The 18,505-nt window shown below is 36.3% G+C and overlaps 1 protein-coding gene, 1 long non-coding RNA gene and 3 other non-coding genes across 16 annotated transcripts; 4 read left to right on the top strand and 1 right to left on the bottom strand.

Annotated features, from left to right (window-relative positions):
- The first annotated feature begins 3,203 nt into the window (after positions 1–3,203).
- LOC149007634 (uncharacterized) lies at positions 3,204–9,937 on the top strand. 2 transcript variants are annotated; one of them, XR_016175264.1, is made up of 3 exons: positions 3,204–3,766; positions 4,371–4,491; positions 9,231–9,937. It is a non-coding gene; the product is annotated as an uncharacterized LOC149007634 (long non-coding RNA). The 2 variants fall into 2 exon arrangements; XR_016175265.1 differs by lacking the exon at positions 9,231–9,937 and adding an exon at positions 4,666–5,152.
- Positions 4,660–4,728, top strand: LOC149007637 (small nucleolar RNA snoR60). The gene has a single exon (XR_016175392.1). It is a non-coding gene; the product is annotated as a small nucleolar RNA snoR60 (small nucleolar RNA).
- On the top strand, positions 4,822–4,891 carry LOC149007636 (small nucleolar RNA snoR60). Its single transcript, XR_016175391.1, has one exon. It is a non-coding gene; the product is annotated as a small nucleolar RNA snoR60 (small nucleolar RNA).
- On the top strand, positions 5,683–5,805 carry LOC149007635 (small nucleolar RNA snoR83). Its single transcript, XR_016175353.1, has one exon. It is a non-coding gene; the product is annotated as a small nucleolar RNA snoR83 (small nucleolar RNA).
- Positions 9,938–11,548: 1,611 nt separating the features above from the next.
- Positions 11,549–18,384, bottom strand: LOC149007633 (uncharacterized). Of its 11 annotated transcripts, none has more exons than XM_089166584.1 (8): positions 18,112–18,384; positions 16,466–17,419; positions 15,995–16,110; positions 15,235–15,321; positions 14,819–15,122; positions 14,634–14,713; positions 14,319–14,408; positions 11,549–11,801 (listed from the first exon to the last, which is right to left on the bottom strand). In XM_089166584.1, exons 5-8 carry the CDS (start codon positions 14,869–14,871, stop codon positions 11,668–11,670), a joined length of 357 nt encoding a protein of 118 aa, XP_089022710.1. In that variant the 5' UTR covers positions 14,872–15,122; positions 15,235–15,321; positions 15,995–16,110; positions 16,466–17,419; positions 18,112–18,384; the 3' UTR covers positions 11,549–11,667. The 11 variants fall into 11 exon arrangements, 8 of the variants coding, with proteins under 8 accessions (XP_089022710.1, XP_089022716.1, XP_089022717.1 ...); XM_089166590.1 differs by lacking the exon at positions 15,235–15,321 and adding an exon at positions 12,958–13,013 and having other exon boundaries at positions 11,549–12,812; XM_089166591.1 differs by lacking the exon at positions 15,235–15,321 and adding an exon at positions 12,958–13,013 and having other exon boundaries at positions 11,549–12,779.
- Positions 18,385–18,505: the final 121 nt, after the last annotated feature.

Below are 18,505 nucleotides of genomic sequence, written 5' to 3'. Positions count from 1 at the left end.
GTTATCAAGTGAAAAGTTTAAGTTATTTCCCTGCACAAATATCCTATAGATCCGATGAAAGTCTTCTTATTCAATTCAATTCCAAGTTAACAAATAAAAACTTGGCAATCTCCTTGATCTTCTACCCTTGGTGGGTTTCTTGTTGTTGCCCTCTATTCATATAACAACCAATATGGAAGAGCCAGGATTTAACATTTACATCTGAAGAGGCGAATAGTGATTACAAAATTCTTCCACTACTATTTAAAAAAGAAAAAAAAAACTCAAGAATTAATTCAAAATCAATACTAGTTTCTTATTGAAAAAAAATTTGAAAGCCACAAAAACACAATGACCTTTCTACATACCCGGCGTTTTTGTTGTTCAAAATTCTCCACTGGAGCCTTAGAAAAAAAAAAGTCCTAAGGAACTCTCTAAAAAATTTCAAAATTTCAAAAGGACAAAAAAAAATTTTCAAAAATTGAGACCCTGGGTAGCTCCGCTTGTATTTAAGGTTCACTAATTCACAAAACATGAAACAATTATAAATCAGAATGATTTTCAAAATCAACACTTTTGAATCTTATCAATTTTATTCGTTAAGTTCGAATTAATGCATAAATCTTTTACATAATTAATATAACTAAACATGAAACAATTATAAATCAAGTACTTTTGAATCTTAACAATTTCATTCTTTTTTCTTTTTTGGGTAACTTATCAAATTTATTCATCAAGTTCGAATTAATACAAAAAACTTCTACCCAAATTTTTTTTTAATTCACAATCTAATTAAGCTCAAATTAATGAATGACAGTATCTAGCTGATTATTGTGCCTCCTCCCCGTTTAGTCCTTTAGTCTTCAGAGAAATATTTGAAATGCATATAAATCTACATCTAATTGTATGGCCCTCTTGCATTTTGTCTTCAGAGAAATATTTGAAATGCATTGTTGTATGTCACTCTCAGCATTGTCGTCTTCTTTGTTTACTATCACTTCTTCTTCCTTTTTTTCCCTCTTGCGCTTTCTCTTCTTGAAAGGTAAAACCAGAGTTCCTTTGTGAGTCTGAAATTAAACATGCTTCCAATTCTGAATAATACTTCTTGTACTTCTCTTGAAACTTATCACTTCCTCCGGTGAATATAAGATCTTCTTCTAGTCCATCTTGAGAATCTGAAAGTAAAAATTTGTCTAACCAATCCAAATCAGAACGATCACCTTCTTTACTGACTATACAAATCAGTAATGGTTATCCAAATCAGAACGATCACTCTAGTCCATCTTATAAAGGTTATCCAAATCAGATCGATCAGTTGAATTAATGCTTCCTTTACTTGCGATCCCAGAACTTCCCTTCTAAATGGTTCAATGCTTGTCCCCTTCTTCTTCTTCTTCTTCTCCTTCATCTTCTTCTTCTTCTGATGATGATGATTCTGATACTATTTCTATAAAAACTTCTTTATTTTCTTCATTGTAAATTTTACAAAGAACCAATTCATCCAACTGAAACAAGAGTGAAAAAAAAGAAAAAAAAGAAGAAAAATTCAGATAAATAATGATCAGAAAGAAGACAAGATAAATTTATAAAATTGTAGACGAAAACAGAAAAAAAAATTAAAACTATAAATTAATGAAAATTAGTAATGCACCTGCATGGGTACATTTTGTTTGTTGGATATCTTTGGATCTTCTTTGGTTATATATTCTTTCATGTGCCACTTTGTTCTGTTTGAAGAATCTGCTGGCTTCCCGTTATAGAAAACAAAAGATCTCTTATAGCCAATAACAACACCTGGGTCTCTACGGACTTTGATTTCTTCTTCTGTAGTCTGCATCCAAACTCCATCCCCTGCACTTCGATCGGGTCTGCTTGGGGAGAAGAAGTAATCACATTTATCTCTGTGCTTATCTCTGAGACTTTTGTAACGATTATCTCTGTGTTCGTTGCACTTTCCTGCACAAATCAAATTAAGATAATGTAAGCAAACTAATAGAGTTTAGTAAGAAATTCAGGTGCAGACAGTTTATAAAACAAATAGAAAATGGAAAATTCAAAATTAACGCAATCAAGAAACGAACTGCTATATTTGGTTGTTTCTTTGGTTTCTTGAATGCATGGTAGGTTGACAGTTTTTATGTACAATGACACCAATGGGGCAACTACTGTAGTATAATTCTAAGAATTTCCAAAGAAGAGAAAAAAGATTGAACATGCATGAAGAAAGAAACAAGAAACTGGTTACTCACTTATTAGATCTTCTGGGTGTGATTCATACACGGAAGCTTCATTGAATGTGAAGCTTGAGAAATTAGGATCATTCTTTTTCTTCCGCAGGTATAACTGTATAAGTTCTTGATCCGTGGGTACAAATCTGAAATTAGGGGGAATCTCTAGATTCTCTAGATTGTAGTTGCGTTCCTTTGTTGTTCTCTGCATCTCTCGAAATACTATTCTGATCGCACTGAGATTTTGAGAGGGAAAGTGGGAATGGGTTGGGGACTGAACGTGAGATCTTTTAAAGGAGAAACTGAAGGAAACCAAGAAGAGAAACGAAGTTCTGTTCACCTCAGCTCTAAGATCTATCGATTACAGCATGTTAGCAACCACAGCTGACCTTTTATATGAATATATAAATGATTTTTAACCACATGAGGTTTCAAGAAAACAAACGTAAAAGACAAGAATTAGTAACCATGATTTTTATTTTCTAGGTGATACTTATTTCAAAACCCACCCAACGATCTGTTATGTTTGTATCACCATGAAAGTTGTTAGGATTTTTATAAAATTTATATTAAGTTTCAAAATTAGTTTTTAAAGTATTTTTTTTATTTAATTATTTTATTAGTGTGTGGGTCCCATGAGATAAGGGTGGTAATGAGGGACTATAAGTAAAGGAGGCCCTTCATGACACAATTTTGCTGAGGTCCTGCGTAATTAATGCGCAGGACCGTCAAGCTGACCGTCCAATTAGATCGGACGGCTGGCTGCATCCTTCTATTAAAAAAATATAAACCCACCTTTAATGCTTACTTTTTCCTGACAGATCGGTCCAATGACAAACCAGCGGTTCGAGTGAATGGATAAGTAAAGTATTCGTATTACATACTAATTAGTTAATACTTTTTTAAAACACAACATACATAATACACGTATATACGAATTCAAAAACCAGTGGTTTGAGTTTAGATTTTCAAAATATTTTGAAAACACACAAAATCCAATCTGGAACCGCCCAACCCTCATTTCGTGATTTCGACTCTGATGCTTCTGGAGAAGAAGAAGAAGAAGAAGCAGGAGCTAGGAGGTTGAAGAAGCTGTTGGTGCAAGAAACGGTTAGAACAGTTCTTCGATTTTAGGGTTCCTGCTTCTCAAGCTTGAGTTTATGACGGAGAAAAATTAGGGGCCTCCACCCAAACCCCTTTCCTTGACGTTGAAGCATCACAACCAGTAAAGAAGAAGAAGAAGCAGAAGAAAAGGATTCCGATCTTGATCGAACTCTCCGAAGGTTGGAAACCTTCCTCTGTTTCTTTGGTTTCCGCCAGTCTTCCAGGAATTCTATTAGCTTGGTCTGCTTACCTTCTACTGGGTGTTTCGGTCCCTGTACTGATACTTCAGATTTCCGACTGTTCTGGGTGCGAGAATTATCAGATCTTTGTCTTGCCGCAGTCTCTCTAGCCTGTGCTTCTCATAATCTCCGTATGGAATTCGGGACTTCCTCTTTGTTGATTGTTATCATGGCCATATGCTCCGATTTCGCAAGGAATATATTGACAAAATTCAGGTGAGCAATTACTCTACATCCCACCCAATCCTTTTCTTTAATGGCTTCAAATATAGTCCTCAGAATATAACTGTCTATTTCTAATTGCTCGGGTAATTCTCCCCCATATGTATTTCATCCCTGTTATGCTTATCAAACAAAAAAATATGTTTATTTCAAATGGATACATCTTGATTTTTTCTTTCCTTTGTTTTTTTTTCCTCAGAAATTCTCTTTCATCTTTTCTCTGATTTGCCTGCTAATTCTAGACCCATCATGAGAGCTCCTATGGTTGAACTTTTTCTGCTCACATATTAGTCATTTGTTTATTATTTCCTTTCTTTGTACCTGCCCGGTCTTGCTACCCTGTAATTGTATTGATAAGGTTGATTGGTATTCTTTTAGTTTTTCCATGTTTTTTCTGTTCATTAAATTTTAGATCTAACTTCTGTCTACCCATCTTTGTTAACATTTCAACTTCTGTCTACCCATCTTTGTTAACATTTCAATCATTTGTTGAAATGGATCCATGAAGATCTTATGATGAATTTTAGATTTTGTTGTTCATCTTTAAAATATTCTCTCTTTTTATTTATCTTTAATCTTTGGAGGTACTTTCTTGCAGTGCGATGTCTAGATGCATTTTCTGAGTTATGATTCTTGGTGAATGAGGGGTTTGAATCTGTGCTGGCATACCCCCAAGAATAGTTATGCTGTTTGATTTTGGGATTTTCCATGACCTTCAGGTTGGCTATGTGTACTTTTCCTTTCTTATCTGCTCAATCCATTTGCGATATCTTTGTATTAATGTATTCCCATTGTATATAATACACAATCTGTTTTTCATAAAAAGATATTATGTTTTGGAGATCACAATATATATACATTACTTATTTCACTCTGTTTCTGAAATCAAGCAGATGATGAGTTACTCGGATTCCCCTTCAGACATTTGGATGATGTAGTCTCGAGTTTCTGATGCAAATGCCTATACTGAATTTTGAATTTTGTTTTAGTTTCATTGTTGTGAATGCTTGTAGTATACATTGGCTTATTTCAATCAGTTCTATGAGATCAAGCAGATGAAGAGTTACTCGGATTCTCCTTCAAGACATTTGGATGATGTAATCTCGAGTTTCTGATGCAAATTCATATAATAACCCCTGAGTTATTTTCCCCTTATATTTGCTATATTGAAATTTAAAGCAAAGAATGTCATGGTTCACTCCCTTGTGCTTGTTATTAGTCACTTATTTGCTCAGAAGAAAATGCCCTTCATATATTTTCTTTTCATAGGCAAAAAGAATTCAGCAGTTATTAGGCTAAAATTTTATTAAATATAATTTTGGTAAGATTCTTTGTGTTTTTAAATGGTAATTTCCTATATGAGGATGAGATGCTGCCTGTTTTAACCTTAGACTTTATTACCTTTAGTATTTTCTCTACTCTTCTCGTTATTGTTTATTATAGCGAGAGAAGAGTACAAAGTTGACTGGTAAGGCTTTGTGCTTCCTGATGCTTTGTAGTCCACTTTCCCCCTAGTCATTTCCTGCAGTAATCATCTCACAGACTGGTGGTCATCTAGGCTTGTTTGGGTACAGAGAAATTTTTTTGGGTGTGAGTAATTACCTTCCTAGAGTTTGTAGTTCTCCAAAAAAGGCTTGGAATAGGTTGGTTCCTTGCACATTTCATCTCTCTTGCTCCCATGCATGCTAACCATAGAGCGGATCTTAGAAGGCTGGATCTAACTTTGATGACCCAATACTAGTTTGTTTTTCTTGTTGGGGATCTATTGCAACTTATTCCTTTCTACCCACCCCCACAATAGAGTTATTATTATCATGGATTTTCATCATTTTGCTGACACTGTTGCCCATTCTTTGTATTCTTCTTGATGCTAATGCTTCTTAGAGAAATGCATTAGTCTTGCCTCCATAATCCCAGATAAAACTATTTGTGGTGTTTATCTGATTCATGGGAAGCCAATATTAACAATGGAAGTTTCACTGATAACACCTTTGTAATTAAATGGTGCTTTACTAGTAACTTGCCAAACATGATGGGTTCTGCTCCCAAGTGTCCCAATTTTCTTATAATCCTTTCTTTTTGTTGGGTGACTTGACCACGATGGAAGCTATTAAGATTATGCGCCTAGTTTACATTTAGAAGGGTGATGTCTCAATCCTGATATGGTGAATGGTCTTGTCATCCTCAAATATAGTTGTCATCCTTAAATCCACCTTAAATCCACCTTAAATCCAATCATGAATATATCAGCCTTGTTGGGTTCAAGGTTGGCTGTTTTCTATGTAAAACATAGAACCAAGTAACCAACTTCCTTGTTCTGTGTCAGTTCAATCCTCTGCTGAAGGAGGGATCTTCTGGGAGGTGTTTCCCTCATGTAGTTGTAGAATTTTCCAATGGTTTAGTTATCCGCTTGTCATTTTGTTCAGCTCACCCCTCTTCGGTGTGCTTTCTAATTCTCTCTCTCCTCAATATGATTTATTCCACATCTTTGGACTCATTCTTCAAATCATTTGTTTTTGAGAATGAGATACCCAACGACCGTTAGCTGGACAGTCGGTTGTTTCTATTTTCTCAAGGCTCTTTGGAGTATTAGACTTAGTTGTCCATAACACAGATAAGGACAATTGGTTCCCATTCTTTGACTCTGTTACATGGCTCCCGCTACTTGGTTACACATGTTTCCAAGTAAAACGAATGGTTTTTCATTATCTTCAGTCGCTGATCTAAGTTGTAGGTTGATTGTTGTAAATTTGAAGTCGGTTAGTGGTATAATTTATGTAAATCAACGGGGAGAATGAGAACTGAAACAGTATGAAAGGTAAAACCTTGACCCTTTGCCCCCCCCCCCCCAAAAAAAAAAAAAAAAAAAAAAAACCCGAGAGAGAAACCAATCCAATTCTGAAATGAAACTCTATGACCTGCTAACTTCATCCAACCATAAAATGAAACTTTATTGTTTTCTCTTCGGTTTTTTCTCTGTTTGCACATGTAAACCGGCATATTTAGCCATTTGTACCTTGTTAACTAGAAAAAAATGACTCTACTTATCATTTTTATTTTTTTTTTTACTTTTATTATCTATTTTCTCGCATGCATGTGAACAGTGTTTCTCCTCTGGAAGTAACTAAGATGAAAAGTACTATAACTGTTCTACTGCCATCTTCCTAAGGCGCACACCTTCTAGCAAGCACTCTCCCTTCTTTGAAAGCCTTGTGACCTTACTGACACAGCCCCTGCTGGCCAAACACACAGGACAAATGCAAAGAGACCTGGACCTTATTTTCCAAGATATATGTGGCAAACCATCTCCATGGCCTGTATGAGGCTGAAGAAACCCAATGTTTATGAGAGGGTCATTGATTCCATGGGTTTAAGTTGAGATTTGAATGGATTCTACTGGTGAATTTGGGCTGCTGTAAGGTTTTGGTGAACTAACATTTCAAAAAAGGAAAACAGTAAAAGGGAGGGTAGTTTTAGGGATTTGGAGGTTTTGAAGTAGAAATTTGGATTGCTTACAATCGAATCTGAACTTGAACATAGTGTTATTCAAACTAATGAAGAGTTTGGTTGATTGAGGACCCTCTAGGCTTCCCATCGTCAAGGTGATGACTGAACAACACCAATCCAAATTGTTTTAGAAAAGTGAAGCTACGAAAACTCCTCCTTCATAATTTTAAAAAGGCTGATTTTGCAGGGGGCTTCCTTGGTTCATAGTTGGTTTGTCCTTGTCTCACTGTTTGATAATTTCTTCCTGATTATCCAGTACCCCAATTTGATTCTCTTGGAAGGTGCTTGCAACTTCTTTTATTTTAATTCCATTAATTCTGGAGTACCTATGAACTTGGTATGGGGTTAGTGGAGTTAATATTATGATTTGTTAGTCCTTATATGAAGAACAGAGAAGGGTAGTGAAGAATATCCACCTTCCGGTTGTTTTCAGTTTTATCTATTTCTTTTCTGTTTGTTAGGTTTTTCACCTCATCCTGTGTTAGGATATTAAGCTTCTTTCAATCAGTGTTCAACTGCTACAAATCAGAGCTAAAAAATGCTTGAGTATAATTCTTTTTATTCTATATCTTTTACCATTTGCTGGGTTGAACAAATACAATGGTTAATGCTTCTATTGTTCTTCAGTGAAAGAAAGAATTGAATTAGATCTCAGTTTTCCCCAGCAACAGGGTTTAATTTGCTTTATTTTTCACATGAATCACCCAGTGATAAAATAGGAACACCATTTTCATTCACCCAATGGCACTTGGCTACTATACAAGAAAAGGAAAAAAGAATGAACCAGGGCAGACTTGGTTGCAACAACAAATATTGTTATGCATATCATATTTGATATGAAAAAGGAATGAATCAGTTTCTTCTCTGGTCCATGTTCATGGTTATCTATCTCAAATATGACATGCATAATAATATTCATATGCAGGGTCTCCTAGTTTTTATTTTTATTGGGATTTTTTTATTTGTTATTCACTTTTTTTTCTTCTCACTAGACCTTTGGGGGTGGGTGGGGCTGTCCTTCAGAAGATGTTGGGGGAAAAGAAATAGATATGCATAGGAGGTTCATACAATACCATTTAACCAATACAGTAACAATAATGAATAGGAAACAATAATACAGTCACTTTGAGGAGAGCTTCCAAGCTATAGGCAAACCATAGGAAACTTACATTAACCTTCCAATGTCAATATGAATCAACAAGCTGTCCAATTTCATATCGAGTTAAAATTTGGTCATTTGGTTGGTTTATGTTTTGTTGGGAAAAATTTTGACTGGACTTTCAAGATGTGAATTTAGTTCCTTTCCTTTTGTCCATCTCTTAAACAGTTAAAATGGAGTTAGAAATGCATTAGCATTGGTTATTAGCTAGTCTGATTACTTCACTTGTTTCAGCTTTTACCTTACTTTCAATTTCTGCATGGTCATATCTGCCCCATGTATGGCCTCCTATAGTCTCCTTTAAATATTCAGAGGATTAAAAGTAGAGAGATGATTTCCCAACCATCCTAGGGTACCGACATCATTAACAACAACATATATAAGAACTTCTTACATGTCCCACAACAGTAAGAGGTTTCCTGTGGGATGTGCCTGAATTCTACCATTTGCAAGCTGAATAAGGAGATTTGCTTGATAGTTCTTCTCCAATTCTGTAGACCCTACTGAGTACATAACCACACGATCTTGGTGAACTCTAGGTTTGAGCATTAATAGAATCTTTTGAAGTGGGAAATGCTGTAATAAAGGTATTCATTTTTTATTGTTGTTAGAAAGATGCATATCCATGACAACACAGAGTACCATAGAATTGTTAGAACACAAGCATCAGTTAATATTTGTTTAATGCTCTTTACAGCCCCCACCCATATTTCATTTATGTAATTACCAGTTAGTGAATTGAAGGATAAGCTCTACCCAAGGACTGATAAATTCTTGTTTCTTTATGGGCAGCTTGGCATGGTTAGTGTGGTTGAGACACTATGTGGGCAAGCTCATGGAGCAGCCAAGTATGAAATGCTGGGAGTTTATATGTAGAGGTCAAACAATCCTCCTCATGGCAACTGGAATTCCACTCATGGTGGTTTACATATTCTCAAAGCCCATACTTATCACTCTTTCTGTTCTCATAACTACCAATTGATATCTATAGCAAGCTGAGTACCAGTTGGAGCAAAGAATATAAATGGAGCTGTTGCAGCACGTGGTTGAACTTCCAAGGATCGATTGGATTATTAAGTATTAAATGATTGGGTTATATATACAACTATTGTCTTTCTTTCTAGTAAGATTCAAATGATTGGGTTATATGTGCTACCCATCAATCTAGAACATGTCTTTATGGTATTGTGAAGTTTATTTCCCCCCATTTTAGGTTTTCTATATAGGATAGTGGGAAGGTGCTGTTTATGTGAATAAGTTGGTAGTTTGAATGACATGAAATTTTAAAAGTATGGTTTGTTTGGTTCATGAGGTGAAAAAGCTAGCAGGGTCTGGTGAGGTGACATGTTAATTTTTTTACCCCATGGTTGGTTGCTCAATTATGGGATAGTTTTTTTTTTGTTCCAATACAAATGTACTTCACATAAAGAGTTGGTATGTACAGTGGTTATTCTAATTTACCAAAAATATGTGATGATATGAAGATTTGGCATGTGACCATGCGCTAACGTTTATGCAAAGTGGGTAAAACGGAATGGTTTCGTTCTGAAGCTATTTGAAACGGAATGATTCCGTTTTAAGCTACCTTAAAACGGAATGATTCCGTTCAAAAAGGAACCATTCCATTTCATAAGACTGATCACAGTGTTGAAACGGAATGGTTTCGTTCATCAGACTGACCATAGTGTTGAAACGGACTGATCAAAAGGAACCATTCCGTTTCACTAGACTAATCACAGTGTTGAAACGGACTAATCAAAAGGAACCATTCCGTTTCACTAGACTGACCACAGTGTTGAAACGGACTGATCAAAAGGAACCATTCCGTTTCATTAGACTGATCACAATGTTGAAACAGAATGGTTCCTTGTTTCATCAGACTGATCACAGTGTTGAAACGGACTGATCAAAAGGAACCATTCCGTTTCACTAGACTGATCACAGTGTTGAAACGGAATGGTTCCGTTTAAAAAGGAACCATTTCGTTTCATCAAACTGATCACAGTGTTGAAACGGAATGGTTTCGTTCATCAGACTGATCACAGTGTTGAAACAGACTGATCAAAAGGAACCATTCCGTTTCACTAGACTGATCACAGTGTTGAAACAGAATGGTTCCGTTCATCAGACTGATCACAGTGTTGAAACGGACTGATCAAAAGGAACCATTCCGTTTCACTAGACTGATCACAGTGTTGAAACGAAATGGTTCCGTTTAAAAAGGAACCATTTCGTTTCATCAGACTGATCACAGTGTTGAAACGGAATGGTTTCATTCATTAGACTGATCACAGTGTTGAAACGGAATGGTTTCGTTCATCAGACTGATCACAGTGTTGAAACAGACTGATCAAAAGGAACCATTCCGTTTCACTAGACTGATCACAGTGTTGAAACAGAATGGTTCCGTTCATCAGACTGATCACAGTGTTGAAACGGACTGATCAAAAGGAACCATTCCGTTTCACTAGACTGATCACAGTGTTGAAACGAAATGGTTCCGTTTAAAAGGAACCATTTCGTTTCATCGACCGATCCTGGTGTTGAAACGGAATGGTTTCATTCATTAGACTGATCACAGTGTTGAAACGGAATGGTTCCGTTCATCAGACTGATCACAATGTTGGAATGGATTGATCAAAAGGAACCATTCCGTTTCACTAGACTGATAACAGTGTTGAAACGGAATGGTTCCGTTCATTAGACTGATTACAGTGTTGAAACGGACTGATCAAAAGGAACCATTCCTTTTCACTTGACTGATCACAGTGTTAAAACGGAATGGTTTCATTTAAAAAGGAACCATTTTGTTTCATCAGACTAATCACAGTGTTGAAACGGACTGATCAAAATGAACCATTCCATTTGAAACGAAACATAAGAGTTTAACTTTATTACCATTTGAAACTGATCACAGTTTTTTTTTTGCGGCGTTTTGGAAATGTCGTAGTAGACATAAGAGTTTAACTTTATTACCATTATTTTTAATAAATGCCATCATATGCTACTTATCCTGGTGTTTTTAATAAACACCGTCATATGTTACCTATGCCGGTGTTTGAAAAATGCGGGGATAATTTTTTTAATTAAAAAAAAAATTGGTTCCAAAAAGCCAAATTCAATTTTACAAATGAAGATCCAATTCCATCAATCCAAATTCAATTTTACAAATGAAGTACATTATTTAACAAGAAAACTCTGGTTTATCCCTACTTTCCAATTTTCATTTTTATACTTGCTCTCCAGTGAGCTTCTTCACCATAGAAAATATCAACTCCATATCATCACTTCTCCTCCAACTTACTCCAAGTGAAGGCACTTTCTTTTCCCTCTCAACAAGACTCTGAGCACTCAAAAACAAACCTGAGGGGAAAGAATCCGACGTTTTGTTATGCACTGAGAAGTAAATGTCATCGATCCAATATGCATAGTGCAACGGTACAAAAAAGTACGGCCACTGAAGAAATGAGGCATAACTGCATAGGTTCATTTGCAGTCATGAATATCCATCCAATTTGCTGATATCAACATTTTACATTATAGTGAAAAAAACCAGCTTTTTTCCCATAGTACTGAAGAAAAACTCAATAAAACAATAAAATAATATAAAAACCAATAACATTACGTTTACCAGAATATGATGAATCTCAGATACCTCTGATATAAAATATTATATTACAAAAAACAAAACCTGTATGTTCTCATCCCCACAAAATAGAATTGTGATATAATATTAAAAATAGACATCACAGATTTTCTAGAACTAGGTTTCACAACAGTTAAAGCCTCCAAACCCTGGAAAAAAAGTTAAAGGTAAACATCTAAGCTAAACCAAGGGAATGTCACTGCAGCATAGGTAAAACAAAAACTCTAGCAGGACTAGGAAGTCTCAAACCTGGGATCAGGCTTACGGGGGAGTCTTGAGAATTATGTGGAATAAATAAGAGTGAAATAGACATCACAGCAATGAATAGAATCATATGGCTCACGGAACCAAAACTGGAGAATTTAGTCTCCCAAATCTGAGTCATAATATGTGTTAAAATGTTAATGTTTGTGCCCTACTAAACAGCTCTAACTTTTGGGCAAGGTGGACCAGAGCCAGGAGGCCGCATATTTGATCCTTTCTAACTTGTAATTGTCAGGGGTTCATGTTGTTTGTTGTCATGCCCCCCTTTGTTACCACATGTAAAGCTGCTTGTATATCGCCCAGCACTTGGAGGTGTTGTGTTGAAATACATTGCTAAGGCACAAGCTTTTAAGATTAGCAGTTGTAACTAGTTGGATTGGTTCAAAACTCTGGTCGAGTAACCCACTGGTGCAAGAAACAGTCTTCCAAATCTGGAACAAAATCCAACTTTTAGATCAGCTGATCTAGCCTTGGACAGAAAATAGAAATTTGCCAAGTCAGTTTCAGAAACTGTGAAATAATAGTAAACTTATAGCAGAAATAGAAGTTCAGCTGGGACCATGAAAGCTGCCTACAGTGAGTTATAACCATTAGACAAGTGAATCTGACCTAATGGATAGAATATGATTTGAGAGAGTCAGCAATTCTAGAAAGAGTCTTCCCAACTGAAAACAAGAATTAATATGAAAGGTTACAAGAGATAAAAGTACATGAATCCGAAACATAAAATCGTAATTACATCAACTGTATAACACCATGAGGTTTAGCACAAACAGAGATACCACCAAAATCTCTAAAATATAATCAGTACATTCCCTATTGCCTCATTTCCATCATGAAATACTTTTTTTGGATGAATAAATAAATATATTAAAGAAAAGAACACAAGAGAACAAGGTCTTTAAGAAGAAGACCGAAAAGAAGAACTAAGACCCCAGGATAGGGTCCTAGAGAGGTTGCTGCCAAGGTGTGGCAGCACGGGAATGGGGTGGGGGTGCCTGCACAGAACAGGGGAGGGGCAGGGAGGGTCTTTTTCTTTTTCTTTTGGTTGGGGGGGGGGGGGAGGGGGAAGGTGAGAGAGGGGCTGGAGCTTGCTGGGATTGAAGGAAAAGGAAAGGGAATCAACTGCGATGGAGAGAGAGAGAAAGGGGAATGGGTTAGGGCTTGCTGTACTTGCTTGGAACTTGTGAATATTTGCTGGAATTTTCTGAAAAAAAGATGCTAGACAAAGTTGCTGATCATTGAAGAAGGAAGCTTTACTTAAAATTTGCCATGGCCCCCTCACACAGGAACCACGGTTCTCAATTTCAATATTCTTGTTCAAATAATCAAACTTAAGAAACTCACAAAGGAAGAATAGGCTATTTATAGTCTACTAAAAGACTCTAAACCTAAGTCGGACTCATTTATAGATTAGGATCCCATTTCATTGAATCACAACTGACCAAATAAATAATAAAAGATTTAATGGACTACAATTGACCCATGCTGAAATAAAATCCTAATTAACAAAAGAATCTAATTGACACATGCTAAATTCTATTTAACTAAAGACACTGATTGACATGTGCTGGAATTAAAAGGAACTACAGACTGAAGGAACCTATTCAACTCGAACGGGACTTCCTAACTGACTGAAACTCTTCAGAAAAAAAAAGAGAAAATTCTGAAAATAAAAACAAGCAATTTTTTAGGGCTGGTTTTGACCAAAATACCCTCTTTAGGGTTCGGTCAGGCCTAGATGGGCCCACTTCAGGGTTTTGGCCAAGGGGGGGTCAACCCGATTCACAACACCTTTATTCGAGGCTACATCACTTAGCTAGTTAGCTTAGGTTTTTCGAATATAGAATAACCTTTTTCTCCTTCTTTTGGGGTTGAGGGGGACTGGGAGGACAAGTAATAAGAGGAGATGCCTAATAACCAAGAACACAAAGAAGAAACACATCAATATATTGCATATTGAAGATTACCTGAAGATAAAAAAAAGTCATCAAATATTAGCCGTCTGCGAGCTAAATCAGCTTTTTCAAATCCTTTGGATGATGGATCCCCTTGTATGCCTACAGCAACAATAAGCAAGAGATTAGCCCCCCAAGTGTAACATGTCGATAGTGATGAACAGCATTTTTTTAGGATGAATAAATAATTTCATTACCAAAAGGAAGGGGGAGGGTGGGGGTGGGGGTGGGGGGGGGGGGGGAGGGAGTGAACAACAGGAGCCAAGTACAAGGTCCTGCCAGTAGTGGCAATGACCAGAAAAAGAGGAGGAAAAAGGAGCCACCAACCAAAGGCAACCACAACTGAAAAAAATTCTTGATCAGGTACATGTCTTGGATGAAACCATGCAAGGATCATGTAGAAGAAACTGAAAAAGAAATGCAATTGTAATCAAAATGATTCAGTAACTAGTAAATGAGTGAACGCATGCATGTATAACTGGCATGGGATTTGTGTATGCATATGCACTAACCCAATGTGACTAATCCTTTCCAATAGGGGTTCACATACTAGTTGAGGACACATCCAACACCTTGCCTGAAGTTCATAAGGTAGGTTCCCCAAAAGCTCAGGAACACCAGTACCAATGATGCAAGACAAATCCTTGTCTTAAGTTCATGAGATAATCCCCCCCAACTTCAGGAATGTTTCCCCCAAAGTTTGTGATCACAACCATTCAATCAACTGAGTCTTTTGCCTCAATCTTGTGCATGCTACAGTCACACAATTTTCTGCTGGCTTCTTCACTTCTGTAGCTTTTTCTATGATACGCACCTCTGAAGGAAACGAGAAGACCAATCAGAAAAAGATCAAATGCTAGAAAAATGAAAGCAAATACACCAACTCATCGATAAACAGAGCAACCATATAATAGGAACATAGACATGCCTAACGCCATCTTGATTTTTGACTCAATGCTACATTCGTGCATATCAATAAGCGCCACCAACTAATATGTAATTTCCTCCATAGAACCTGACCAAAGAATATGAGATCATTATTTCCTAGCTTTCATACTTTTATCTCATGACCAAACTCCAAACTTTCTTGAAAGGAACATACATTTGATTGATGTTAAAAGTAGGCTCCCAAAGTGAACTCAAAAACATGAAAGCACAGGACAAAGTCCACAGGACTCATCGTTTTCCTTTTCCTCCAAATAGTCAAATCATAAGCCAAAAAGATGTGTCTCTTTACCATCTTTAGCTTCGTTTTGGTTCTTCACAAGATTGATTTTTCCTCCCCAAACCCAAAAATACATAAAGATTTTGGCTTCAGAGGCCAAAGGACTCCATGCATTTTATTAACCCATAAAATGAATGCAAAAGACTCTCTTTAAAATTACAGAGACTATTAAGAGAACCAATAAAACTTTTTCATGAATAAAACAGAACCAACACGCATTAAAGTTTAAAAACGAAATAGGATGTTCTTTCAAATCAAAAGAGAAACAACAAAGGGGATTAGAATACAAATTAAAAAGGAAACGATGGTAAAAGCAATGGAAGGGGTCGAAAAAGCCAAAGAAAAGCCACAATCCAAAGAGGGAATAGAGAGAGTAAAAGAATGATGGATTTATTAATAAAGCCAGAAGGTAGAAGAGCCCGAAGCCACACAAGAATAAAAACAAGCAGATAGAGAGCATTACTCCTTCTGGTGCAATGCCACTCATTTCAATTGCAGGCTTTTGAGGGCCCGTCTTTATCTCTCTCCTCTCGTCTTCTGATCTTCTTTGTCTTCCACACCTCCTCTTCGGCTGCTTCTCTACAATCATCACAAACGAAATATCTGGAAAATATCAGCACTATCCCCTCCCCAACATGGATAACATTTTGAAAATCCAAAATTTATGGTTTGGATTGATTCCTCAATTCTATCTCTGCAAATCTCTCTTAGATTGTTGTAGATTGAGGGTCTTTGGTAAGCTGTAAGGAAATCATACTAAGGTAAAAGCAGGGGAGAAGCCAAAATAGAGAATGGAAAGTATATTTAACTTCATAACATATTTATAATTAATTCAGGATGACACTCAGCTAACCGAGTTGTTGCTTATGCACAGTTATGAGGAAAAGGAAGGGTGATTAACCAATCTCATACTAAGTATATCAGAAGAAATTACCTGAGATAACTGGCGCAGCTTGTTCAGATGTTGAGTCCTAGCCTTGTTGTAGATACAATTTGGTGACTTAAATAGCCTTTGCAAAAAGGATACACGTGCAAATATTTAGCCCCATCGTATTGAAGATGCCATAGCACATAACCATTGTTACTATTATGTCAACTCAATAAGTTCAGTCAACATCATATGAAGAAACAAGAACGGTAAGGAAAATAGCATTTTCCAGATGAATCACTGTTAGAACTATTCCAAAATATTTACATATAGGAGTCACATAAAAGAGGTGAAGGCTAAAAAATTTGGTCCTACTAATGATCAAATAAATAATTCTTTATATGATCTACAATGTTCAACTGAAAAAATTCCAAAATTAGACAGGGATAAAGAAAATCCAGTATTGTCACTTAAAACTTTAAATCTCTTACAATTGGAGATAACCAAGGCTAGTTTAATATCATATTGTTCAAATGAATCTAAAAGAAAATGCACAGATGGTCTCATCAATATTCAGTCAGTTTGAACTTTGATGAACCAACTCACATGGTAAAATAAAACCCCCAACTAAAATGTGCAAGACTAGTTTACAAATTCATTTTCATGCCATCCAGAGTTTGAGGGGAACCCAAAATGTTATTCAAATCAATATCACTAAGGTCCCTTAAGAAAAAGGGCTACCAGATCAAAATCTCATCTAGCAACACAGCTTCTAATAAATAAAAACTTCTCTGCCATGATTCTATCATGTCCTGAGGAAAGTTCAGACCTCTTTACTTACGGATGATCTCTTCTGACAACAATGAAGAGAAAAAGGCATCAAACCAGACTATCAACAAGCGTAAGCCCATGCATCAAACCTTTAGTTCAACATTCTGTTTTGAAGTCCTGAACCCTGAGCTTATATTTGATCACAACAGCCCCAGAGAAGAGGCAACGAGCTCCATCAGCTTACAATCACTTCATCAAGTAAGAATAGTTAGTCATAAAATTTCATTTTTGCTGTTTTTGAAGTTCATTAGTTTACAGTATTAAACTTTAATTGCTAATCTTAGAATTGAACTCTAACTGACAGAGAAGAGATACAGAGACTGAAAGCTAGAGAACCCAAGATCACCCACAAAGAAGCCTTCAGTACAGCTGCCAAAAATGTAAGTGATGTTTAAGCTGAATAAAATGCTTCTCTTTCCCTGATAAAACTCATAAACACAAAACTGAGATTGTTGTATCCATTTCAGATATAGACTCTTAAGAGTGTATTGTGAAATCTGATTCTTCTCTATTCTCAACTTCAAATGCGTTCTAAACCAAATAATTTTCTTGGAATACATACCAAACATGTTTTGATTGTGTTAGACTGTTTACAGTGGGCCTATATATTTCCATCGAATTGAGTACAAAAGAGATGGAGAGAGGAGCACTCAAGAAAAGGGAAAAGTGACAAAGAATCTGGATGTTGACGAGCTAAAAGCTTGTTCATGAAAGAAAACTCTTTGAAAATCAGACATTGAAGAATGACTAACAGAAACTCAAACATCGTTGAAAATCCTCCACTAAGGCACAAAACCACACCTTCGAAGAATTGCACTTCCGTATGAATCCTATCAAATGTAAAAGCATACACAAAAGAGATTGGGAGAGATGATGGATACCTGAATTTGAAGGATATCTCCTAGAACAAGAGGATTCGAGGTTGACCTAGAACAAGAGTTGGGGCTTTTGATTTTGAAATGAAACACGAGTTCAACTCGTCTTCTCCTCTGCTTCTTCTTCTTCTTCAAATGACAGACAGATCTTCTCAAGCTTCTCCAAGATGCGATCAACGGAAGCGAGTTCGTTCTCAAGAGGGCTTGCTGTTCTTCTTCTTCTCCAAATTTTCAGAGCTCCAAATCGTAAAATGAGTTGGGCGGGTGACTGCCATGGGTTTTGGGTGTTTTCAAAACATTTTGAAAAGCAAAATTGAACCGCTGGTTTTGGTTTTTGAATTCGTATATACGTATTTTGTATGTTGTGTTTTTAAAACGTATTAACCAAACTTGTATGAAA

The sequence above is a fragment of the Hakea prostrata genome, chromosome 8, assembly GCF_041222555.1.
Source record: "Hakea prostrata isolate BN-2017 chromosome 8, UWA_Hpros_2, whole genome shotgun sequence".
In the NCBI taxonomy this organism is placed as follows: Eukaryota; Viridiplantae; Streptophyta; class Magnoliopsida; order Proteales; family Proteaceae; genus Hakea; species Hakea prostrata.
Note: the sequence above shows the minus strand (reverse complement) of the source record. Positions and strands in the feature narration are given on the sequence as shown.

Coding starts and splice junctions, on each gene's coding strand:
- LOC149007633 (XM_089166584.1), bottom strand. CDS start 14,871: ATGTGTCCTCAACTAGTATGTGAACCCCTATTGGAAAGGATTAGTCAC. Junction 14,714..14,818: donor GAAAGGATTAGTCACATTGG/GTTAGTGCATAT, acceptor TTTCTTTTTCAG/TTTCTTCTACATGATCCTTG. Junction 14,409..14,633: donor TTCAGTTGTGGTTGCCTTTG/GTTGGTGGCTCC, acceptor TTGTTGCTGTAG/GCATACAAGGGGATCCATCA.